Source organism: Heterodontus francisci, chromosome 13, assembly GCF_036365525.1.
Source record: "Heterodontus francisci isolate sHetFra1 chromosome 13, sHetFra1.hap1, whole genome shotgun sequence".
Classification (NCBI taxonomy): domain Eukaryota; kingdom Metazoa; phylum Chordata; class Chondrichthyes; order Heterodontiformes; family Heterodontidae; genus Heterodontus; species Heterodontus francisci.
The window spans coordinates 65779247-65806337 of record NC_090383.1 but is presented as its reverse complement, the minus strand read 5'-3'; the positions used below and the strand labels follow the sequence as shown (position 1 = coordinate 65806337).

At 42.3% G+C, this 27091-nt stretch overlaps 1 protein-coding gene across 1 annotated transcript in view; it reads left to right on the top strand.

Moving 5' to 3' along the window:
* LOC137376798 (echinoderm microtubule-associated protein-like 6) overlaps positions 1–27091 on the top strand; it is a 741885-nt gene that overhangs the window by 429608 nt on the left and 285186 nt on the right. The window contains exons 14-19 of the mRNA XM_068045814.1: positions 384–502; positions 3666–3852; positions 5139–5244; positions 9672–9765; positions 9910–10010; positions 21550–21752. Coding sequence (XP_067901915.1) covers positions 384–502; positions 3666–3852; positions 5139–5244; positions 9672–9765; positions 9910–10010; positions 21550–21752 — 810 coding nt within the window. The remainder of the gene's footprint in view (positions 1–383; positions 503–3665; positions 3853–5138; positions 5245–9671; positions 9766–9909; positions 10011–21549; positions 21753–27091) is intronic.

Sequence of the window (27091 nt, the reverse complement as noted above, 5' to 3'; positions counted from 1 at the left end):
TATTGCACCACAGCATTGAATGACAGATGTGGGACCCACCATGAAAGTCCAGGACAGGTCCTCAGCCTAGGTCCCTAAAGAGAATTTCGCAACCCCATAGGGAATTTTATGGAGATGCCTTACAAAGGACCTCTGGAGTGGCTGTGATCCTTTGGGGTCCACGAGCCTTCAACTGGGCATTCCATCAATTCCAGCAAGCTAATAAAGTTTTGAAATGGTAAGACCCCATAAAACCAGTTGATAGTAGTACAATCCTAGCATAAGTGTCAGGATTGCTACCTCTTGGAATTTCAGCCTCGAGAAACATTTAGTGCTTCATATAAATTTATTTTCTAAAATTTGTTTTGCACAGTGGAAATGTATTGATTTGTTTCAACTTTTAGGTCTACAAAGAAGATCTACCTCAGCTCAAACAACAAAGCAAAGGGAAAAAACAAGCAGCAGCTTCTCTAAAAAGAGAGAAAGCCCCTGAAGGAAGTCTGAAACTACAATTTGTCCATGGGTACTTTTATAAACTTTTTTCTTCTGTTGCACTTATTTTTTGATGGTGGGAGGAGTGTCTTTTCTAGTTCCACTTCTTCACAGGTCACAACATATATTTAAATGTTTATCCCGTTACCGATGAGGTCAATCATATACTCTACTCTTTATCCCAGAATAACATACACCAACCAGGTTTCTTTAACAACAAAATTATCAGTTTATTATAAAACAAGACTTAACCAGTAACGAAGCAAAGCATTAACACACAGGTTGAAATATGAAAGTTTCCTTTTACCTTAGCCCCTCATGCACACATACACATACCGGTTAACCGAAAAATAATGAGATTTTCTCTTTCGAGCTCTGTTACAAAAAAAAAGCAAAAAACTTTGGCCAAATACTTGCTAATTATTGAAGAAAAAAGAGAAGATATGGAAAGAAGCCAGTTGTCCCTTTTTGGCTTGGCATCCCAAATATGCGTAAACGACTGTCATTGGGATTTTTCTAGAACAGTTCTTTTCAGGCAACGTTGAAGATCAGTTTCACAGGCATTCCAGGAGAAATGCGACAACAGAGGTTTCTGGCAGGCTTTTCAAGAGAAATGCAGCATCAGTTTCTCTATTTATTGCCCTTAATTCTCAGGAAGTTCTCAAAGAGATGGAAGAGGGTACTTATGGTGACTGCTCTCTTGGCTGGTTTTCTCCAACTGCCTTCAAAACAGTTCACACCCCAACACACTGTCCAAAGCAAAACCAAAATCAATATCTCAAGAGTCAAGCCTTCTGACCCTTATAAATCTTGGCCTGTCACTTCTCCGTAAACATCTCCCCCAAGTCAAAAAGCCCCTGCTGGGTATTTACCTGAAGACAGATGACTTCCAGTAAATGTTGTTTTCAAACAAGACCTCTCAGTGTCCTTTCAGTGACCCCAGTGAAAAAAGCATCCATGGAATCTTTTTCAGTTTTCCCAAATAAAACAATGTCCATAATTCAAAAATACATGAGTCCTCAAAAAAAACTTAACAAAAATATAGCAGCACCTTCATAACAATGCATAGCATATTTTTAATTGTTTTCTTCTTCAACGCACTTAAGGCAACGAGTACGTGGAATGCAGCCAGCAAGCACATAGTTTTTTTAAAAATTCGTTCTTGGGATGTGAGCATTGCTGGTAAGGCGAGCATTTATTGCCCATCCTAATTGCCCTTGAGAAGGTGGTGGTGAGCCACCACAAGAAACCTGTGCAGCAACACTGCAGTAAGCTTATTTGGGCACCAAATCCTACTAAAATTAGGGTTTCTCCCCATAATAAAGCTGAACCACATGAGCATCACTCTAGTCAACCAGGGAAAAAGAAATTATTTTATAAATAGAGTTCCCCCCACCACCCTGGTGGCCCTAGCCTTCCACTAGCACCATCCATTCTATTTCCTGCTCAACCTTTGGGCTTCAATAGGTCAATTCTTGCCTTTGGAGCTAAGCTTCTACAACCCTCTCCCATATTCTCGAAAAAGATCATTTTCTGTATAGGCACCAGCAGGCATTGCAAAGGATTTTTAAGGTATTATAAGATATAAGATATTAAGGTACATTTTCCAATCTTCACTGCTACTGGCAATGGTGCAGCATGAGTGGTGGGAGAAATTGGGATAAAGGGTGGAATTCTGGGATCACATTATCAGCCCCACTAATTTCATATGAACATGGTAGGCATTTGTATGATAATATCATACAACCTCATGTCTTGCCACTTGTGTTCACCGTATCATTTTGTTTTCTGCTATTTCATTTATGTTTTTGTCCATTTTCCTAAAATCAAGATCTCTTCTGTATATACAAAATAAAATATTTTGTAAAATGAAATAAAACTCTGGTGCTGAAGCTATAGTATGACATTTTTAATTTTTGTAAAGCATTTTATATAAAAATGCATCTTCATTGCAAGATTTCTTTTTAAATGTTTTCTCTGGATGGTGAACACTATATTTGTTCTGCCTACCCACTTCTACCAAGCAGCCTAAACATTTCTTAACATAGGGAAGGACCCCAGCATGCAAAAAGGATATCCCATTGTTGCTGCACTTCTGGCAAGAAGACTTTCTAAAACACATGAGAAATTGCAAAAGACATCCTCCTTACTCCATACCTTTGTGGCACACAGCAACAATTCGCATGAGCTCTTTTGAAATGGCAACTGAAACCTTTAAGAGCTATTTCTTCCCCAGTTTGTTAACAACCTGCTTACCACTCCGAAAAATTCCCCTTGTGATGTTAAGTGAAAACAGAACAATAAACCTGAGTGCTTCATAACTACATTTGTATTAATTTATTCTTTGCATAACAATCTGTTTATTAATCAAATAATACGTACATATTTAACATAGTTCCTTTTCTTACATATGGGAGTTTTTAAAGCTCCTAGTGTGGAGCTTTGCCCACCACCATCTCATGTTGGGAAATTGAGTACAATTTCCCACAGTTTTCCATCTTGGATAGAAAATCAGGGGTAATTTGCACCTGAATTTGCAATATGAATTTCCAATGGGCAAAGTTGTGCGCTAGGAGCACAAATTTGCAAAATTATCTATATGCTGTTACAGAAACGTGTATAGCTACTGTTGAAATGTCAGTATGTTTTGGGGTAAGGAATTATAGATAATCTTTTGTTGTGGGTCACATTTGATTAGTGTAATAAATGATTGGCAATCCTCACTTAATGCTCATTGATTATAATTCACTTTTCAGTCTCCAGGGCCAATAGGAGTTTTGATAGAGTAAATAGGGAGAAAATGTTTCTCCTGGTGAGTTGTATCTAGAGGATACCAGAGATAATTTAAGGTAATTGGCAAAAGACAAGAAGAAATATTTTTGCACAGCAAGCCGTTATAATCTGGAATGGGCTGCCTGAAAGGGTGGTGGAAGCAGCATCAATAGCAGCTTTAAAAAGGGTATTGGATAAATACTTAATGAGAAAATTGCAGGACGACGGTGAAAGAGCAACATATTGGGATTAATTGGATAACTTCTGTGCTGCATGATTCTGTGACAGCAGGTTGCATTCTAAACAGTCCAAACACTTAATCACATGGAAAGTTTCCATAAATATATTTTTATAAAATATTATCCTTATAATCATTATGCTATTATATTGTATAAGCTTGCTTTGTATTTTGTGTCTTTAAGGTACAGAGGATATGATTGTCGAAATAATCTCTTCTACACCCAAGCTGCTGAAGTTGTCTACCATGTTGCTGCTGTTGGTATTGTTTACAATCGACAACAGCATTCACAGAGATTCTATCTTGGACATGATGATGATATCCTCTGTCTCGCCATTCATCCAATAAAGGATTATGTTGCTACTGGGCAGGTATTTACAAATTCTATAACCTGAATTTTATTTACCTATTAAACTATCACATATTTTGTATTTGATGTATATAAGCTGTGCCAAGGAGGCATTCTACACAGCTTGTTGGAACTTTAATGTCCTTTTCTGTAGAATGGTAGGATACAAGTTAAAAGTCTGAAATTTTCCACATGGTGAAATACAAATCTTGCTATGTTGTGGGGAAGTAACAAGCAAAAATCAGGCAAAAAGAAAGGAGAACAACCTCTGCCTGACCTTGTACACCTCGACATGGCTGGTTGCAGAGCAGTATAGACTGGGACCCAAAAGCTGAAGGAAACATTGGGCTAGATTTTAAGGAGCCCTTGACATCAGGATCCATAGCGGGAGTGGACTGAAGATGGCCCCGGATGAGGCCCGCCACAGACCTTGACACGGCAGGGCCCGGCCTGATCCTCCAGCTGCTCGGCAATGGGACCACACTCACCATATGTAAATAAGGTAAATTAATAGATTTTCACGTGCTTACCATTAATCTCGATGTCCCGCTGAGATCTTTGGCCAGGCAGCCAGCACTCCTGCGCCTTCGGATCCCTGTCCGGGGAAACAAGGCACAACACTGGTGGGGAGGAGGGAGGAGGTAAGTTTATCAGTGTGGGAGGGATGTATGGGGTCGAATTAACATCATGGACATAGGTGATGGTGGGAAGGGTTGTTAAAAGTTTGTGCAGTTTCGGGGGGGGGGTGGTGGTGGAAGGTCAGATGGTAAAGGGGAAGGTCAAATAATTAATTTAATTGTTATGGGGGGGTGGGAGATGGGCAAAAGAGATGTATTTATTTGCTTTCATTAAATCTTTCTTTAAAGATTTAAATATTCCGGGAGGGCTAACAGCCCTTTAAAAATGGCGTCAGTGGCCCGCTCCCTCCATGTGACAGGGGGGTGGGGGCGACCCGCCCTGGCTATTTAAATGAGCCACCGCGCTTCGAAGCACGGCGGCTTTTTGGCGTGCAGCCTGTTTTTCAAATCGGCAGTGGGCTTATAAAATTCAGCCCATTGTGTTGTATTGTGTCCAGCAAGAAGAGAAAGACAGGATAAATGAATGACTTGGTTGAAAGCTTTGCCAGTTACCAACTTTGATATATTTATTCACCACCTCCAGGCGCGTATCCATTGTCTCTCGAGATAAGGAGGCCCAAAGAACTTTGATATATTTATTGAAATAATTTTGAGTTCCAGTTCAAGGTATTGGATAATAAGTTTGTGTTGGTATATTAACAGTGTTAACAGTAACAATATTTTTTGTTAGGTTGGACGGGATCCATCAATTCATGTTTGGGATACTCAAACGCTTAAATGTTTGTCACTACTAAAAGGACAGCACCAGAGAGGAGTGTGTGCCCTTGACTTTTCAGGTAAGTTACCTCTTAAACACCTGTTGTTAAGTCTACAAATGCTGAAAAAATTGATTCTCAATACCGTCTCTGGTCTTGCAATTTTGGAGGATCCAATCGAATGCTTGCTGGATCTCATCACTGTAAAAAGTTGTGTTCCTGTTCCCATCTCCCTCATTAAGGCAAAGTATAATCCTCCCCAAAACAAAAATATCTTAATTGGAATTAGTGCTGTTTAGCCTGTGCCTGGAATTGCGGAACAATGGAACAGGAAGGGAAATAAATCGCAATAACGACTTATTCATAGATGGGCAAGGACAGCAGCTGAACTACTAGGGGCAGGACATCTGTCCCCTGATACAACGGTATCCCAAAGATCAAGATTACTTTCTTACGATGTTTAACCTGCATGGCTCCAAGCTATACTTCTGACTACCCTTCAAAAGTAATCCATTGGCTGTAAGGGATGTCCTGAAAATGAAAAAGACGTTATATAAATGCAGGTTCTTTCTTTCATAGAATGATAGAGTAGTACAGCCCAGAAGGAGGCCATTCAGCCCATTCTGTCTGTGCCAGCTGTTTTGAGGTAATCCGATTAGTCCCAGTACCCTGCTCTTTCCCCATAGCCCAGCAATCTTTTCTCCCAAGTATGTATCCAGTTCCCATGTGAAGGCTACTATGGATCCAGTATCCATGCCCTTGTTGTGACCAGGTGAGAAAGGTGTCTAGGGGTTTTTTCAGCCTTCACCTGGTCTTATTGTAATAGGGTTTAATTTTTAAACACACTGTGTTTTGAGCTCCCCTTTGGTGAATCCTTATTCACCACTTTCCAATATAAAGCAAAGAAATGAACTTAAACAGGCTCTATTAGGTTTAAAGAAGAAAAGTGAAATTTATTAAAACTTAACTTAAACTCTAATTCGGTTAACGCCTACGGATACATGCTGCGCCCCAGACTAGCAGGCATACGTGATACGCACATGCAAATGGAGACAGAAAAGAGTAGAAGGAAAATAAAGTAAATAAGTTTGAGGCAATCTCTGAAGAGGGGTTTTTGTTGTGCTTCGGGCTTACTGTAGTCCTTTTGTAGGTAATTCTTGCTTTTCGTTGGGGTCCAGTATTCTTCTTAAACCTTGTTCACTGTAGGAGACTTTTCTCTCTTCGGGTTCATATGTCTTCAATAGTTTCTGAAGCTGGTGAGAGCGAGATGAGAGCAGACAGGAGAGAGACGTTTTCAGTCCAGGAACAAACAGCTTTCTGAGTTCAAATTCCCTGTGGCAAGTTCAAATTCAAAAAAACTCCACAGTCAGACTAAACTGGTCTGACCATGTCTGTTTGTGTATTCGGCCATCTTAGCAGTTAACCTGGAATGCTAGCCTCTCCACCTTCAACGTCTGGTAATCAAAAGTCGATTGTGGATTAAATTGGAGCAGGGAGTGGCCCCTGTTACTGTTGCTATGCAAAAAAGGTCATTATGGTGAGGAGTCTGACAATTCCTTGTGATAGGTCCTCTTTTCTTCCCAGCAGCAATTTTAAGTTTTAATGTTCATGTGGCGAAATAATGTGTGCCTCATTCTTGGCAGGTGGGGGCCTGCATGACACTCTATAGACCAAGAGAGAACGAGACACACACATAGAGCGCGGAGAGAGGGGCAAGAAAGATCATGGTCTCTCCTGAAAGGTGGATAGCTATTCAGAATAGTCTGCATTGCTACATGAAGTGTGCGGGCAGAGATTAACTACTTATTAAAGCGGCAGGTATGTCACTAAATCAGTTTTCAATATAGTGACGAGAAAGTAAGTCAACCAACCATTTTGGGCGGAGGGCCACATTGCGATTTTTGCTTGGCTCAGTGTGGTGGGGGGGGGGGGGGGGGGGGGGCGGTGGTGATGGCCAGTGAGAAAATTTCGAAAGATAAAGGCATTAAAAATTTATCTTACTAATAAAAACAACAACACGTGCATTTTGTAAAGAAGCTTTAAATGAGAAGACTAATTTATTGACTTACTTTCTCGTCACTATATTGAAAACTGATTTAGTGACATACCTGGCACTGTTTTTGCTTTAATAAGTAGTCTCTGCCCACACACTTGATGTAGCAATGCAAACTATTCTGGATAGCTGTCCACCTTTCAGGATAGACCATGATCTTTTTTGCCCCTCTCCCCTCACTCTGTGTGTGTGTCTCGTTCTCTCTTCTCTCACCCCTCCCCTCAAGGACTAGGGGACACAGATTGAAAATTTTGTGCAAAAGATGCATGGGGGAATATGAGGAAGCACTTTTTTTATGCAGCGGGTGGTAATGACCTGGAACTCGCTGCCCAAAAGGGAGGTGAAAGTGGAGATGATCAATGACTTCAAGAGGAAGCTGGATGGCCATCTGAGAGAAATAGACTTGCAGGGCTATGGGGATTGAGCCAGGGAGTGGGACTGACTGCATAGCTCCATCGAGATCCAGCATGGGCTCAATGAACAGAATGGCCTCCTTCTGTGCTGTAAGTAAATGACTGTTTGACTCTCTGTCCTTCCCCTCTTCCCTGTCTGTCTCTGTCTCTCCCCCACTCCCCCTGTCTGTCTGTCTCCCTTTACCCCGCTCTCTGTCTCCTTCTCCCCCCGTCCCTCTCCACCCCCCCACCCTGTGTATCCAGTGTTCCACGCGCTCTCTGTCCCCCGTCTCTCTGCCCCCCTGTCTATCCCCCTTTCTCTCTCTGCACCCTCCACACCACCACCACCCCGTCTCTTTTTTGAAAAAAAGTCAGAACCTGCCAGAAAACCCCGAGTCATTTGGGAAACAGCTGTTCCCGATGTCAGCGGCTGTCACCTATGAAACTGACAACTATCTTTTTCAAAAGAACTGACTTTAAAAAGAACTTTAGAAGAGCGTTCCACTCTCTGCAACCTGTGAAACTGACAACGCAATAGTTTAAAAGCCGGTTCTGACAAAGGGAAATTTCTCATTTCCAGTCATGGTGAGAATGAGGAATGGCCCCGGGAACAGTTTACATCCGCGGGCCGGAAGGAAACATTTGGTGGGCTGGATTCTGACCCACAGGCCGTATGTTGGACAACCCTACTATAGACAGTGCATTCCAAATCATAACTATTTGTGTGTAAAAATGATTCTCCTCATGTCACCTCTAGTTCTTTTGCCAATCACCTTAAATCTGAGCCATCTGATTATCAACCCTTCAGCCATTGGAAATAATTTCTCTTTATTTACTCTATCTAAACCCTTCATGATATTAAACAGTTCTTTCAAATCTCCTGTTAGCCTTCTGTGCTCTAAAGAGAACAAGCCTGCTTCTCCAGTCTGTAATCCCTCATCCCTGAAACCATTCTAATAAGTCTCTTCTGTACCCTCTCCAAAGCCTTCACTTCTTTGCTTTTATACTGTATTCCTCTATTTATAAAACCCAGGCTCCCATATGCTCTATTAACTGCTTGGCTAACCTGTTCTGCCACCCTGAAAGATTTGTTCTTGCACCCCCTTTAAAATTATATCATTTAGCTTGTATTGTCTCTCCTCTTCCTTCCTACCAAAATGTATCACCTCAGACTTTTCTGTATTGAATTTCATCTGCCATGTGTCCACCCATTCCACTAGCCTGTGAATGTCCTCTTGAAGTCTTATTATTCTCTTCCTCCTGTTTACCACATTTCCAAGTTTTGTGTCAAAATTGTGCCCTCTACCCCCAAGTCCAGGTCATTCATGTATATCAAAAACAGCGGTGGTCCTCGTACTGAACCCTGGAGAACACCACTTATACCTCCCTCCAGTCCAAAAAAACAGCCATTCACCACAACTCTTTGTTTTGCATCCCTTAGCCAGTTTCATATCCATGTTGCTACTGTCCCTTTTATCCCACGGGCTTCAATTCTGCTAACAAGCCTCAAATGTGGTACTTTATCAAACATCTTTTGAAAGTCCATGTACACAACAACAACTGCACAGCCCTCATTTACACTCTCTGTTACCTCAGTCAAGTTATTTTCCTTTCTAACTTTGCCATAATGTATCAATGTACTTCATCCTGCATTGAAAAATCAAAATGTACAATGGTTTTATATAAAATATATATGTGAATGTAAATTCTTAAAAGTAAAATAAAACAACTTTTTTGTTCAAAAAATTATAATTCTGTAACTTTAGTGAGGCAACTGGTTTCCAGCTCATCTTTTCCCAATGTTATTGTTCATGATTTATGCCTGACTTGGAAAATGGTTATTCATATACTGTCTGTCAGGTTACTGCACCCCTTTTGAAAGAAATTTAACATTAGGTAGCATGCTATCTAATCAGCTATATATTTCTTGTGCTAGTATTTAGTAATCAATGAAAACATAACAAACGCTAGCTGAGTTTTCTGTGAAAAAGCAAATTTAAGCTAGTGTGTTGTTCTGATAAGCACAGCAATACATTCCATTGTCATTTCCATTTGTTTTGCAGCTGATGGAAAAAGTTTGGTGTCTATTGGTTTGGATGACAACCACACTATAGTAGTGTGGGACTGGAAAAAGGGAGAAAGACAAGCAACGACAAGGTTAGTACTTTATATGCTTCTTTGTCTCTTTTATAACAATTCATTGTGGTGCTTGAAAAATTTAGGTGAATAACATTTTATTACTGTTTCTTTTGTTGAAAAGTTCTGTTTAAAAATAATGTAATTGCATTGATTTTTCCATAGAGGACATAAAGACAAGATATTTGTAGTGAAGTACAATCCGCACCATGTCGACAAACTTGTTACTGTTGGGATAAAGCATATAAAATTCTGGCAACATGCAGGTACCCTTCAATTCACCTAGTTCATTTTCCAAGTTCATTTATGTTGCTAAATCTGGTAGGAAAGGATTCTCATTTATCCCTTAAACTGTTTCACACAAAATGATTGCTACAAGTAGGCCAGGATTTTATGGGACGTAGCAGGAAAGGGAAGGTGGAACCAGAAGCAGGTGGTGAAGGTCCTCCTGCTCCAACTCCTATTCCCCTAGCGATCTTGCGCCAGCTGGCCAATTAACGGCTAACTGGTCGGGTGGCCAACCACTCAGTGGCCGGAGGCAGGCATTGAGGCGATGGCCGCGTCATCACCTCACACGGAAAGAAGTGCAGGTGCCATGTTTAGAGGGTCGCCAGCACCCAAGCCCTGATGCAAATGCTCTTTGCTGGAGCACTCATCCCTGCAACCATCCGCTGAACAGTCAGGCCTGCAATCATATTCTGAATATTGAACTTTCTATCATCCTCTGAACATTAAACTCTCCATCATTCTTTGAACATTGAACCCTCCATTATCCTCTGAATCTTGAACCCTCTGGCATCCTCGGAAGAAATCCACACCTCCCTCCCTTTCTGGTTCTCCTGCTCGCTGGAGGACAATACTTCTGAATGAATGATTCCCATGGTACTTGGGCACTGCCATTCTGACTGGGCCACCCTGCTGGTAGTTGCTGCAATGCGGCCCATGCCACTACCCTCTCAGGCCCTTCTCAAGTGATCTCCTGCGAGGACCACAATGGCGGCAAGTGGTTGGGGTGGGGGGGGGGGGGGGGTGGCGTGGGGAGTGATGTAGTGGTAATGTAACTGGACTAGTAATCCAGAGGCCCATGCTAATACCTTGGGGACACTGTTTCAAATCCCACCACAGCAGCTGGTGGCATTGCAATTCAGTTAAGTAATAAAATCTGGAATAGAAAGCTAGTCTCGGTAAAGGTGCCATGAAACTATTGTTGATTGTTGTAAAAACCCATGTGGTTCACAAACTTTCTTTAGGGAAGGAAATGTACTGTCGTTACCTGGTTTGGCCTACATGTGACGCCAAACCCACAGGTTGACTTTTAACTGCCCTCTGAAATGGCCTGGCGAGCCACTCAGCTCAAGGGCAGTTAAGGATGGGCAAAAAATGCTGGCCTTGCCGGCAACGCCAACATCCCATGAAAGAATAAAAAAAGGGCTCAAGCTCAAATCAATGGCTTCCAACTCCTACCTAACTACAAATGAAAATTGCTACCTACAACTGAAAAATGCTTCCCTCCACGGCTGCTGAATTCAACAATGACAACAGCTGCAGCCCCATTGCTGCCCTTTAAAATCTGCTGAGGCTCTGACACACCCATCCCCAGTGCACATACCAGAGGGGCCAGTAAAATCGTGATCTGTTGCTTCATTAACTATCTCAAATGGCTGTCAGTTGCTCATTTTGAAAACGCAAGTGGCATCCCCATGCGGCTTGCTGTCCGCCACTTGTAAAATTTGGGCGCAGCGTGTTTACGTCGAGGGGCTGATCCAACGCCACCCCCCTGCCTCCATTGCCTTCCATTTCTCCAGTGTATAATCCTGTTTAGATTTATAATGGACTGTTAAAACAGCCAAAGAAACTACGGGGTGATAGTTCACCTGGTGGTAATTTTAATGCATGTCACTGGCTTGCAAATTACATTGCTGTTGAACTGTTTATAAGCAGAATTTGCATGAATTTTAACACAGGTTCAGCAGTAATTTTTTATGCTGGCAGAATTCAGAAAAACAACTCAGTCAATCATCGGATGTTATTCATAATAGAATTTATAAAGTATAGTCAGATCAGGCCTTAATCTCACTGAATGTAGGGAGGAACCTTACTCCCACAACTAGTGGGAGAGGGTTTGAATGAGAGGGGCACAGTTAAATTGTTAAGGTGAAATCTGATCTCAGCCTGCTGCAAACGCATCTATTTCCGGTTTGACCACAGTGAGTTTGGGGTGTTCGAGTAACCCACTCTGGAGAGGTGGGACAGTGATTATAATATTTAAATGAGGCACCAGTCTTCAGATTTTGGAAGCCAATTAAATTTAACAGCTACGGTTGTGTTTCCACAACTTGGGAAACCCAGCAGTGTGAGGGAGGCAGGAGGCAGGATCCAGCAGATAAGTACTTTTCCAGCATGGCCTGTGGGCCAGTAGGAGCAGAAATGCTTTCCACACTCCCTCAAGCAAACCTTCTACTGCAATCTCTCCAGCCTCATGATCTCTCTTTTCCTGCATTCTCTCTTCCCACTGCATGGTTTCTCTATCCCTCGTTCCCTCAACACTGTCATGCTCAGATACCCCACCCCAACTAAGCCCCAATCTTCTCTGATTATCAAGCCTCTTTCCCCAGCAGTTCCATCGCAGGCTTTACCTTCCGACAGCCAGTCAACCTTTCAATCTGGCCGGCTGCCAAATGGGATTCAGGAGGCTTTCATCTTGAAGGCAGAGCTTTTTGCCTTCACTCTTTCACATCCATCATACTGTGCATGTGAGCAACACCACCAATAATAAATATCCTGCTGCTTTTCAAATCCTCTTATCACACTGATCTCTGTATCCCCACACTCAGTTGGTGCCTCAGTTCTAGGATCTTCCTTCTCCTCTGCAATTTTCCTGCAAAGATTTACAGGCCAAATTTGACCCTTTAATTCCTGTGGTGGCAAATTATCATCTATAGGTGCAAGTGCTTAATATCTTTGAGGGTGTATGTTCAAGTGGTGCTTGTTTCAAACCAGATGATCCAAGTCTATCTGTATTTTTGTTGGAGCATCAACAGTAACGTCATTTTTATCATTAGATAGGTGGTGCAATATAACACATTACCTTAGCATCTGTGCTGCTCTCCTGTTCTGTTACTATATGTCAGCATTCCAATTTATTAAGATGGTTTGAAGGAGAACATGCATTAAAAAGATCCTTGCAGAATAATTATTGGAATTCCCAAATACTCTTATCTGTACTAGCAAAGCTGAACAGTTGGACCACCTTTTCACCTATCTTCAATTGATTCAGTGGCTGCAATTCTCTGCCACTGATACTTTTTTAAAATTCATTCAGGGATGTGGGCATCACTGGCTAGGCCAGCATTTATTGCCCATCCCTAATTGCCCTTGAGAAGGTGGTGGTGAGCTGCCTTCTTGAACCGCTGCAGTCCATTTGGGGTAGGTATACCCACAGTGCTCTTAGGAAGGGAGTTCCAGGATTTTGACCCAGCGACAGTGAAGGAATGGCGATATAGTTCCAGGTCAGGATAGTGTGTGACTTGGAGGGGAATTTGCAGGTGGTGGTGTTCCCATGCATTTGCTGCCCTTGTCCTTCTAGTTGGTAGAGGTCGCGGATTTGGAAGGTGCTGTCTAAGGAGCCTTGGTGCATTGCTGCAGTGCATCTTGTAGATGGTACACACTGCTGCAACTGTGCGTCGGTGGTGGAGGGAGTGAATGTTTGTAGATGGGGTGCCAGTCAAGCGGGCTGCTTTGTCCTGGATGGAGTCGAGCTTCTTGAGTGTTGTTGGAGCTGCACCCATCCAGGTAAGTGGAGAGTATTCCATCACACTCCTGACTTGTGCCTTGTAGTTGGTGGACAGGCTTTGGGGAGTCAGGAGGTGAGTTACTCGCCTCAGGATTCCTAGCCTCTGACCTGCTCTTAGTAGCCACGGTATTTATATGGCTACTCCAGTTCAGTTTCTGGTCAATGGTAGCCCCTAGGATGTTGATAGCGGGGGATTCAGTGATCATAATGCCATTGAATGTCAAGGGGAGATGGTTAGATTCTCTCTTGTTGGAGATGGTCATTGCCTAGCACTTGTGTGGCGCGAATGTTACTTGCCACTTATCAGCCCAAGCCTGGATATTGTCCAGGTCTTGCTGCATTTCTACACGGACTGCTTCAGTATCTGAGGAGCTCCTCAGGCTGGGTGCAGTTCCAGCAGTGGCCACCGAATGATTGGCAGGCAGCTCTTGGAGGCGGGACTTCCTGCCTCAGAGGGGCGGAAGTCCTGCCCGAGGCCAGTTAAGGCCCTGGGCCACATAAAGTCACTGCCAAGTCATTTATATATATCAACAAAAGCAGTTGTCCTTGCACAGAATCTTGGGGAACACCGCTGTCTGCCATCCACCAGTCTGATAAACAACCATTTCCCACGACTTAGTGTTTTCTGTCCTTCAGCCAATGTTTTATCCAAGTTGACACTGACACTCCTATTCCATGAGCCACAACTTTGGTAACCAGCCTTTTTTGTGGTACTTTGTCAAAGGCTTTCTTAAAATCCATATAGGCAACATCCTTTGCTTTCCCTTCATCAACCTTCACTGTTATTTCATCAAAAAAATCAATCAGATTTGTCAAGCACCATCTGCCTTTTACAAATCCATGCTGGCTCTCTCTAATGAACTCAAGCCTCTCTAAGTGCCGGTTGATTTTTTTACATGATTATTGTTTCGAAAACCTTACCCATCACAGGTGTTAAGCTGACCGGCCTGTAGTTACTAGGAATATCCTTACACCCTTTCTTGAATAAGGGTGTCGCATTTGCCATTCTCCAATCCTCTGGCACCTCCCCCATTCTAGGGAAGATTGAAAGATTACGGCAAACCCTTCCGCTGCCTCCACTCCCACTTCCTTTAGCAACCTGGGTTACAAGCCATCAGCACAGGTGTCTTATCCACTTTCAGCATAGCCTGCCTTTCCAGTACATCCTGCCTATCAATTTTCACCTCATCCATGACCCCTACCATTTCCGCTTCTATCGATATTTTGCCAGCATTCTCTTCCTTAGTTATTACCAATACGAAGCACTCATTAAGTACTCTAGAGTTGCCCTGCACCTCGAAGTATATATCACCCTATTTGTCCCTAATAGGCGTCACCCACCGTTTACTATTTACTTGCTGGTAGAAGATTTTTGGGTTCCCTTTTATGTTAACTGCCATTCTATTCTCATATTCTCTTTGCCAATCATATTTTCCTCTTCACTTCTCTCAACTGATTGGATTTGGCCTGGTTCTCACTTGAAGAATTCACCTGACATGTATAATACACCATCTTTATTTATTTCATCATATTCTTTATTTCCCTCATCATCCAAGGAGCCTTGGCTTTGGTTTCCTTACCTTTCACCCTTGTCAGAATGTACTCTATCCTGTACCTGAAATATCTCCTCCTTAAAGCACCCATTGCTCCATTACAGTTTTTCCTGTCAAATTTTGGTTCCATTTTACACTGGCTAGATCCCCTCTCATCCCATTGAGGTTAGCCCTCTTCCAATTTAGAAGTTCTACTTTAGCTTGTTCTCTTCTGCATTGCTAATCTAAACCTTACAATACCATGATCACTCTTACCCAAGTGTTCCTCCACAGACACATGTCCACTTGGCCCACCTCATTCCGCAGCACCAGAGCCAGCAATGCCTCCTTCCTAGTTGTACCGAAGTTCTCCTGAATACATTTCAGAAATTCTTTCCTCTCCTTTTTCTTTATTCTAACATTATCCTTTGTATGCCTGTCTAAAGTGCCTTAAGGCACACAAATTGGAATATCATTCCCATGTTGCTGTAGTGGATAATTTTGTTATGTAATTTGTAGTACCTTACTAAAATATTATTTGACATTTTTGCCATGTGGTTGCATAGAATATATCAGTTTCACTTGGAGGCAAAAATAATTAAAGTTGTAAAATAGTAGTGGCATTTACGGTCAGATATTGATACAAATTGTTTTATGTTAACATTTTACAGAAAGAGTACAATATTGTTTTCTCTTTTACTGCCATTCCAGACTTGGCTGACTCTTTGTTAAGCCTATAGCTTCCCTCTTTGCCTTTCTTGGCATCTTTCAGAGGACCCTTCATCGTATTTAGCACTGCCTCATGACAAGCAGCATCCCCAACTGCCTCATCCTACTCTCTCGCTGAACTTCCCACCCAACATTCCTGCTGGGGGTTAATCTTGCAAATCTGCTTCCCATCCAACTCACTGCTGACTGTGCATTCGCCCAGTGGATCAGTTGTAACCGCCCCTCCCTGCATCTCCCTCCAGAATGTCCGTTTACTTGTGAACAAGACCTTTGCCATCCATGAACTTATTGTGGATGATTACATCAATATTATAGCTTTGACAGAAGCCTGGCTGAGGGGTGATGACACCTTCCCATAAATGAAGCCTCCCTGCCTAACTATACTTTCCACCCCTTGTCCTGCTCTGACCATCATGGTGACGGTGTGGCTCTTATCACCAAATCACACCTTGGCTGGTCCCCTACTCCTCAGGTACTTTCTCCTCCTTTGAACATCTCACCTTGTTCCACCCCTCTGATCTCTCATTTAAAATCCTCATTCTCTACTGCCCACCCAAGTACCATGAAAATTTTTCATTGAGATATCTTCACTGCTTTCCTCCCTCAGCTTCTGTACCCAGCGACTGTTCATCTTCAGTGATTTCAAATGCCAACTCAACTCATTGTGCTCTCACTCCTTTTACCTCTTACTGCCCTCTTACTTTCCCTTAATCACTCACTCCATGTAGATTCCCCAACCCATATTCATGGCCATCCCCTTGACCTTGTCATCTCATGTGGTCTCGCTTCTCCTATCTTATCAATCACAGGAAAGGCCAATTCCGATCACCTCCTTATATCATTCTCCACTCACATTCCCCTTCCATGCCCCAAACCTACTTCCTACTATGTCTGTTCTGGAAAAAAACTATCACCCAAATCATTTATAACTGCACTTTCAAAATCTTAACTCTCCAGCTTTTTGCCCTCTGTTGACCACAACGTTTCTGCAGCTACTGATTTGCTCAACCGCACCCTCACGTCCCCCTTTGATGCCATAATCCTCACTAAAGCTGTAACTTACTCTCACCCTGGCTGTTCCCCTGGTATGACCCTCATCTCCACTCCCTCAACTTCAAGGGACAAACTTGGAATGGATGTGACAGACAACTCGTTTAGCCATTGACCACCAGATCTGGCTGGACTACATAAAGCACTGTTGGATCCAGCTCTCATCTGCTAAAACTACTCATTATTCCAGGATCGTCCTGGAATGCAAAGATAACCTCTTCTTATCTCTGCTGAAAACCATCTTCTTAAACCCCTCTCCCCTGTCTCCTCCACCCTCACTCCAACAATAAGTGCAAAGAGCTTATGGACTTCATTGTCACTATGATTGAGACCATCTGATCAGTTGCCTCTGCCACTTCCTTCTCTTCCCCTAGCTCACCAGTCTAAAGTTACTCCAAAGTTTACCTCTGCCCTAGCCCTAAACTCACATTGTTTTCTAGATTCTTTTTGATCTCCCCAAATGCCCTTTTGGAGCTCATCTGAGCACCTTCTGCTCCCTTGACCCTATTCCCACTAAACTGCTGACCACCTAAATTCCCTTCCCGGACCCCATGTTAGCTGATATTGTTTAAGGTTCTCTCTCTTTAGGTACTGTCCTTCTCTCTTTCAAATCTGATATCATCACCCCTCTACTCGAAAAACTAAACATTGGCCCAATCATCCTTGCAAACTACCATCCCATCTCCAACATTTTTCCTCTCTAACATCCTTGAACGTGCTGTCACCTTCCAAATTTGTGCCCATCTTTTCCAGAATTCCATGCTAGGACCCCTCCAACCAGGTTTCTGCCTCTGTCAAAGTACTGAAATGGCTGTTATCAAAGTCACAAATAACATCCTATGCAACTATACCAAAGGTAAGCTAATCCTCCATGTCCTTCTTGAACAGTCTGCAGCCTTTGACACGATTGCCCACACCAGCCTCCTCCAACACCTCTTCCCTGATTTCCAACTGGGTGGGACTGTTCTCGCCTGGTTCCAGTCTTACCTATCTCATTGTAGCCAGAGAATCACCTGCAATGGCTTCTCTTCCCACTCCCACAGTTACATCTGGTGTTCCCCAAGGATTTATCTTGGTCCCCCGCCCCATTTCTCATCTATATGCTGCCCCTCGGTGACATCACCGGAAAATACAGCATCAGTTTTCACATATATGCTGATGACACCCAGCTCTACCTTGCCCTCATCTCTACCTCACCTCTCTCGATTCCTTCACTTTCACTAAATTGTCAGATTGCTTGGCTGGCATCCTGTACTGGATGAGCAGAAATTTCTTCCAATTAAATATTGAGAAGACCAAATCCATTGTCTTTGGTTCCCACTACAAACTCCATTCCTTAGCTACCAACTCCATTCCTCTCCATGGCAACTATCTGAGGCCACATTAGACAGTTCGCACCTAGATGTCATATTTAACACCTAGATGAGCCATCACTAAGACCGTCTATTTCCACCTCCATAACATCGCATGACTCTGCCCTGCCTCAGCTTATCTGCTGCCAAAACTCTTAGCCATGCCTTTGTTGCCTTTAAGCTTGACTATTCCAAAAGACTCCTGGCTGGCCTCCCACATTCTACCCTCCATAAACTTGAGGTCATCCAAAACTCTGCTGCCCATGTCCTTACTCATACCGTTCTATTTAATCAACACCGCTGTTCTCACTGACCTACACTGGCTCCCAGTTAAGCAACTCCTTCACTTTAAAATTCTCATCCTTGTTTTCAAATTCCTGCCTGGCCTGACCTCTCCCCTATCTCTGTAATCTCCTCCAGGCCCACAACCCTCTGAGATATCTGCGCTCATTTCGTTCAGGCCTCTTGAGCTTTCCCAATTTTAATTGCTCTGCTGTGCCAAGGCCCAAAGCTCTGGAATTCCCTCCCTAAACCTCTCCACCTCTGTGCCTTTCTTTTCTCCTATAAGATGCTCCTTAAAACCTACCTCTTTGACCAAGCCTTTGTTCATCTGCCCTAAATTTCTCCTTATGTGTCTCAATGTCAAATTTTGCTTTATAATGCTCCCAAGGCATGGGATGTTTTATTACTTTAAAGCTGCTATATAGATACAACTTGTTGTTTGTAGCTAATTAATCACTTTATTTACTTGCACCGTCATATATGGCAATGTTTGTAGTGATTATGGTTTGATTACTAATTTATAATCTGACCAACTAAAGATGTAGCTTTTTGAAAAATGATTACCATATTGTGGTTACACAGAGTTCAAGTCCAGACTCAGTATTTGAAATCCATTGGGACAGGTTGAGTGGAGCTGCTCGAAAGATATTAGGGTGAATTTTCCAGTCAAGGTATGGCTAGGGCGGGAGGCAGGTGCAACATGTTTTGATACCTGCTGTACTTGTTAAGTGACGACTCCCTGGAACTTTGGGGATCAGCTTCATTATAAATTTTCCAGTGAGATCCCAGCACAGGAAATCCCACCCCACAACTAGAGAGCACCCTTGGGCGGTTGCTAATTGTGAAATGGAATTTCTTGTTCTGTAGAATCCTCAAGTAGAGATAATTGTTTTTTGCTGCAAAAAATGAAAATCACCTGCCAGAAAAGGTATTTTTGTATCAGATGACAATGGAGATGGTACAGCGCCACTGCACCAAAGTTACCAGACACTTTGGTGGAAATTTTAACAGAGCAAGTAGCAGGGAGCAGAGATTTGGATGATCTCAAGTTTACAGAGGGTAGAATGTGGGACACCAGCCAGGAGTGGGTTGGAATTTTTTTTTATTCTTTCATGGGATGTGGGTGTCACTGGAAAGGCCAGCATTTGTTGCCCATCCCTAATTTCCCTGGACAACTGAGTGGCTTGCTAGGCCATTTTGGGGGGCAGTTAAGAGTCAATTCATTGCTGTGGGTCTGCAGTCAAATATAGGCCAAACCGGATAAGGACAGCAGATTTCCTTCCCTAAAAGGACATTAGTGAACCGGATGGGTTTTTACAACAATCGATGATAGTTTATTGGCACCATTACTGAGACTAGCTTTCAATTCCAGATTTTTTAATTAATTAATTGCATTTATTAATTAATTGAATTTAAATTCCACCAGCTGCAATGATGGAATTTGAACCTGTGTCCCCAGTGTTACGGCCAGGTGAGGAGGGGGTCTCAGGCTCCCCTCTTGCCCTTCCTCTTATTTGACCACAACAGGGCTTATTTCTTTTAAACACTGGTTGTGCTTACCACCTCTGTGAGTGTTGTACCTTTTTACCTTTACTGTGATTGTGAAAGAACCAATCGGACAGGTTTTCTTGAGTTTAAACAAGAAAGAGGTAAGTTTATTATACTTAACACTCTAACCCTGATTTAAAAATACTTAAAAAAAAGCTACACATTCGCGCACACATTCACATGAGAAACACACACACACAAATAGATTACGGAGGGAAAAATAGATTTAGTGGTTGGATTAAAGTCCAGAATAAATGGAACGTAACTACACAGCCTGTGAAGTGGATGATCCGATAGTCCTCAGCTGAAGCTGTATTCTTGAAGTCCTCGCTGGTCAAAGTGCACATTATGGTTGACATGCTTTGCTTAAGGTTTTCTTGAAGGCAGAATTGTCACTGGCCTTCTTCCCCTAGTCTTTGGCTGTAGCAGTCTTTAGGCTTGGAGGGTCCACAGTCACAGATGGTTTTCAAACTTGATGTTTTCTGGGGAGAGAAAAAGAGAGAGAAGGAGAAGCATGTAGCTTTCTCTGCTGCTGCTGTCTCAGTAACTGCTTGTCTTCTGTGAGTGTAACAAAACTTCTGTTTTTTCAGAGATGGACAGACAGTCACATGGTTCTCTCAATCCCCTTTGTTTTTAATGAGATATAAGGTTCAGAATTGGCTGCACAGGTTCCAGGATGCCAATATTTACAATCTGAGGGGTTTGTTCTTTCAAAGTCAATATGTCAGGATGGTCTTGACTGCTATGCTAATGAAGCAATCCTAGGTAATTCAATTACTTAGAACAAGCCATTTTTCTGGGTCCAAGGGCTTCTCAGACTTCTCTCTGCAGTTGGACTTTAAAATGTGAAAAGGTGTTTCAAATGCAAATTGCAGTGGCCATCTTGGCTGCCAGTTTTTTCTAAGTTACTGTAGGATTTTTTTTCAATAAAAGTCTAATGTAAGTTTCCAACCGATGAATTAATATTTCTCATTTGGCATATGGTGTTTTCCTGACACCAGGGCATTAATCTGGGCCTCTAGATTACTAGTCCAGTGACCACTATGCCACTGTCTCAAGTCTAGAGGTAAGAAAGGCATGGATGAGGGTTTCAACAGTAGATGAGCTGAGGCAGGGGCAGAGTTGGATCCATTCTAACCTTCGAAAGGTAAAGCAACATGCATTATTGATGGCTCCAGAAACACATAATTCTCGACCAGATTTATGTTGATAGCCTTTTCTTTGGTTTGGAATATCACTTTATTTACAATTTGGATATTTTAAGAAATGAAGTGCTTGCACTAAAAAACCTGTTCGCAGTTTCACCTTACCAATATATATGCATCTTAACCTTCAACCAAAATGGACGTCATAATTTCTGAAGTTAAGAACATTGCAAACTTAAATAGGTACAAAAAAAGTCAACAGGAACTAGTCCAACAGATTACAGTAGACTTTACTTAGAGTTGGTATCTCTTTAACAGTTTGTTTTACCATAGTTATTGATTAGAATATTACTAACAGTTATCTGATGTTTAAGGTGGTGGCCTTACCTCTAAGCGAGGAATATTTGGTAACATGGGGAAACTGGAGACAATGATGTGTGTGTCGTATGGCCAGATGGAAGACATGATGTTTTCTGGAGCTGCAAATGGAGATGTTTACATCTGGAAAAAAAATCTTCTGCTCAAGACAGTTAAAGCCCATGATGGGCCTATTTTTGCTATGCATGCCTTAGATAAGGTGCTTTGAATTTTGTGTCATGATTTATAATCCTAATTTTGAAGTATGTATTATGTCTGGTCTATTATGAGGGTCAATTTCACTTTTGGCAGGAGTGAAAAACTGGGACTAGTGGACCAGCTTCAATTGAAGTCAATGGAAAGGAGAATTGGAAAGGGTGTATAATGGGTGGCTGATCGAAAACCACCAATTTTCTGTCACTGCCAAAAGTGAAAATTGATCCCTATGTGTGCCATGTGCAGTTTAGGTCAAAAACCTGAGTAAACAAACTGGCATCTATTTGTTGAATAGACCTTAATCTTCAATCAATGGTGTTGCTTTTTCATGCTAAAATTAGCCATATCAGTAAATTTTACACAAAAATTGAATATTTGGAGCTAATTGAGTTCAAGATTCAGTACACACTGAAAACTGGGGATGGTGTTGGTAAATGCCCTCTGCATTCGATATGATGTTTACTGAAAGATATTGTTGAAATTCAGTTCAGCCCAAGTTGTCAAGTAACAAACTTTAGTCAACATGAACTAGCTGATTTAAACTTAAATTGGTAATCAAATTTATTAGGAAAATGAATAAATGAAGTACAGCATTGAAACAATGTAGAGATTTTGGAGTAACAAGCTATCAAACCGTGGGAAGTAATAAAAACAGAAAAAGCTGGTGATACTCAGTAAGTCAGGCAGCGGTATTTTGCTTTTAAACCAAAGAAGATCCCGGCCAAAAATGTCTGTTCTCTCCACAGATGTTTGATTGATTCATGTGTTTCTAGCTTTTTCTGTACTTGGTTCAGATAATCAACAGTGGCACTATTTTGATTTTTATAGATTTCACATTAGTTATTCAAGTTGACGAAATAGAAAATAAGGAATAGTCACGACAACTGCTGAACTATGTTTTCCTACATGGCGGTTCTTTTTCTTTTGCAACTTTCTACAAAAGCTATCTGGTCTCAGAATCAATGTCTGAAGGCTTCTGACAGCCTTTCCCGTTTGAACAAGCCAGGTTTAAAAACAGTTTCCAGAAAATGATTGGAAACAAATGAAAGTGGTTAGGGAGAATCGCCTGCTTTATCTCCAGGGAATGAGCACTGAGGCAATGAATGTCACATCAAGATCTCACATGCCAGTTTCACATACAGAATTCACCCATCATCACTTTAAATTTGGGCTTCTTTTATGTGTCCAGCACACCCATCTGAAATTGTCAGGTGCTTATTTATCCATTTATCAATTAGGGTCTTGCTGTTTTTTTTTAGGATGCAAATGCCCTTTCATACAGCTCTGGAATCCTATTCACTAATTCCACGTTAGTCACAGAAAATCATGCGTGTGAATTTTAGAGGGTGCTATTTCTAGTGATATTTAAAAAGATCATCAACTGCTTTCGAGGAAATCACTGGTTATTTTCTTTGGACTGCTAGTGTACTGCTTTTCAGCTTTTTGGGTATTTTGGTTGCAGGGACTTTTGTGTTCATTTGTGAAAGTAATTTGGTGAATTGACAGAGGGTTTTTGTGCAGGAGCATCTGGCAAATGCCTGACTGGTTCCAATAGGTTTGTGCTTGCATTGCCATTGTGGCCACAAGTGGAGGAAGAAGAGAGGCAAGAGCCCAGAGAGCTGCAGCTGCAGAGAAAAGAAACAGATAGAGGGCAGCTTGCAGGAGACCTTATTCCACACTAGTGTGGAGGCCCAAAACTTCTTACCTGCAGTTCACTGAAGAACTGTGTGTGAGGACACTCCATTTTACCAGGGAGGCTGCCACCTGCTGCAGCAGCAACTGCAGCCTGGCACAAGGTCTTTGCCTATTGTTTTTAAAGTCACTTTGGTCCTGAACTTTTCAGGCTTGGGGTCATTCTCAGCTGCAGCAGGTGGCATCTGCAACATTAACCAATCAGCTGTTCAGGACTGCATTTGTCAAGTAACTGATGTGTCCTTTGCCAAAGCCAATGTCTTAACCTTTTCCCCATTGATGCCACAAGGCAGGAAGATAGGGCTCTGGTGTTTGGCAGAATTGTGTCAATAAAGCAGTAACCTCAATTTTGAACTACCTTTGTAAATCAATTCTATATTCCAGAAAATGTAATGGGATTTTGCATCTGAGAAATATTTAATCTCCACAAATATTTTGATAAATAGGGATTTCATTAATTTGATATTTTCAGCACCTGGCTCTATATAGTATCTAAAGTATTACATCGAAAATAGGAGCAGGAGTAGGCCATTCGGCCCTTCGAGCCTGCGCCGCCATTCATTATGATCATGGCTGATCATCCAAGTCAGTAACCTGTTCCCGCTTTCCCCCCATATCCCGATCCCTTTAGACCCAAGAGCTATATCTAACTCCTTCTTGAAAATATTCAATTTTTGGCCTCAACTGCTTTCTGTGGTAGCGAATTCCACAGGTTCACCACTCTCTGGGTGAAGAAATTTCTCCTCATCTCAGTCCTGAAAGGTTTACCCTGTATCTTAGACTATGACCCCTGGTTCTGGACTCCCCCACCGTCGGGAACATCATTCCTGCATCTACCCTGTCAAGTGCTGTTAGAATCTTATAGGTTTCTATGAGATCCCCCCTCACTCTTCTGAACTGCAGCAAATATAATCCTAACCGACTCAATCTTTCCTCATACATCAGTCCTGCCATCCCACGAATCAGTCTGGTAAACCTTCGCTGCACTCCCTCTATAGGAATAACATCCTTCCTCAGATAAGGAGACCTAGACTGCACACAATATTCCAGGTATCTCCTCACCAAGGCCCTGTATAATTGCATCAAGACATCCCTGCTCCTGTACTCAAATCCTGTCGCTGTGAAGGTCAACATACCATTTGCCTTTTTTACTGCCTGTTGCACCTGCATGCTTACCTTCAGCGACTGGTGTACGAGAAAACCCGGGTCTCGTTGCATAGTCCCCTCTCTCAGTTTGCAGCCGTTCAGATAATAATCTGCCTTCCTGTTTTTGCTGCCAAAGTGGATAACCTCACATTTATCCACATTATACTGCATCTGCCATGCATTTGCCCACTCACTCAACTTGTCCAAAATCACCCTGAAGCCTCTGTGCATCCTCCTCACAACTCACCATCCCACCCAGTTTTGTGTCATCTGCAAATTTGAAGATATTACATTTAATTCCCTCATCTAAATCATTAATATATATTGTGAATAGCTGGGGTCCTAGCACCGATCCCTGCAGTACCCCACTAGTCACTGGGGATTTATCAGCCTTCAATCCCATCAATTTCCCCAACACCAACATCTACTAATACTGATTTCCTTCAGTTCCTCCCTCTCACTAAACCCTGTGTTCCCCAACATTTCTGGTATGATATTTGTGTCCTCCTTTGTGAAGACAGAACCAAAGTGTGCATTTAGTTGGTCAGCCATTTCTTTATTCCCCGTAATCAATTTTCCTGTTTCTGACTGTAAGGGACCTACATTTGTCTTGACCAATCTTTTTCTCTTCACATACCTATAGAAACTTTTATAATCAGTTTTTATGTTCCCTGCAAGCTTACTCTCGTACTCTATTTTCCCCTTCTTAATCAATCCATTGGCACTCCTTTGCTGAATTCTAAACTGCTCCGAATCCTCAGGTCTGTTGTTTTTCCTGGCAAATTTATATGCCTCTTCCTTGGATCTAATGCTGTCTCTAATTTCCCTTGTAAGCCATGGTTTGGCTACCTTGCCCGTTTTACTTTTGCGCCAGACAGGAATAAACAATTGTTGCAGTTCATCCATGTGCTCTTTGAATGTTTGCCAGTGCCTATCCACCGTTAACCCTTTAAGTGACGTTTCCCAATCCATCATAGCCAACTCGCGCCTCATACCTTCGTAGTTTCCTTTATTAAGATTCAGGACCCTAGTCTCAGAATCAACTACGTCACTGTCCATCTTGATGAAGAATTCTATCATATTATGGTCACCAATCCCCAAGGGGTCTCGCACAACTAGAATGTCAATTATTCCTTTCTCATTACACAATATTCAGGATAGAATGGCCTGTTCTCTACTTGGTTCCTCAACGTATTGGTCCAGAAAACCATCCCGTATACACTCCATGAATTCTTCCTCTACGGTATTGTGATTAATTTGATTTGCCCAATCTATATGCAGATTAAATTCACCCGTAATTACAGATGTTCCTTTATCGCATGCGTCTCTAATTTCCTGTTTAATGCCATTCCCAACATTACCACTACAGTTTTGGGGGTCTATATACAACCCCCACTAACATTTTCTGCCCTTAGTGTTTCTCAGCTGTACCCATACAGATTCCACATTGTCAGAGCTAATATCCTTCCTCACTATTGCATTAATTTCCTCTTTAACCAGCAATGCAACTGCACCACCTTTTGCTTTTTGTCTGTCCTTCCTAAATACTGAATACCGCTGGATGTTCACTTCCCATCCCTGGTCATCCTGCAGCCATGTGTCCGTAATCCCGACGAGATCATATCTGTTTACATCTATTTGCGTGATTAATTCATCCACTTTATTGCAGATGCTCCATGCGTTAAGGCACAAAGCCTTAAGGCTTGTCTTTTTAACATTACTTGTCCCCTTTCCACTATTTTTCACTGTGGCCCTGTTTGATTCTGGCCTTGATTTCTGTGACTATCTCTTTTCTTATTCCCCTTACTGTCTTTTGTTCTTGACTTTGATCCCCCTCCTCTGACTCCTTGCAAAGGTTCCCATCCCTCTGCCATTTTAGTTTAAACCCTCCCCAACCACTCTAGCAAATACCACCCCCCCCGCCAGGACATCAGTCCCGGTCCTGCCCTGGTGTAACCCGTCCAATTTGTACTGGTCCCACCTCCCCCAGAACCAGTCCCAATATCCCAGGAATCTAACACCCTCCCCCTCACACCATCTCTTCAGCCACGTATTGATCCGATATATCCTGCTATTTCTACTCTGACTAGCACGTGGCACTGGTAGTAATCCTGAGATCACTACCTTTGATGTCCTACTTTTCAATTTACTTCCTAACTCCCTATATTCTGCTTTTAGGACCTCATCCTTTTTTTTACCTTTTGTATGTCACCACGACCACTAGCTGTTCACCCTCCCCCTTCAGAATGTCCTATAACCGCATTGAGACATCCTTGACCCTAGCACCAGGGAGGCAACATACCATCCTGGAGTCTCATTTGTGGCCACAGAAACACCTATCTATTCCCCTTACAATTGAATTCCCTATAAGTATTGCATTCCCACACTTTTTACTCCTTCCCTGTGCAGCAGAGCCAACTGCGGTGCAACAAATTGGCTGTTGCTGCTTTCCCCTGAGAAGCCATTCCCCCCAACAGTATCCAAAGCAGTATATATGTTTTGCAG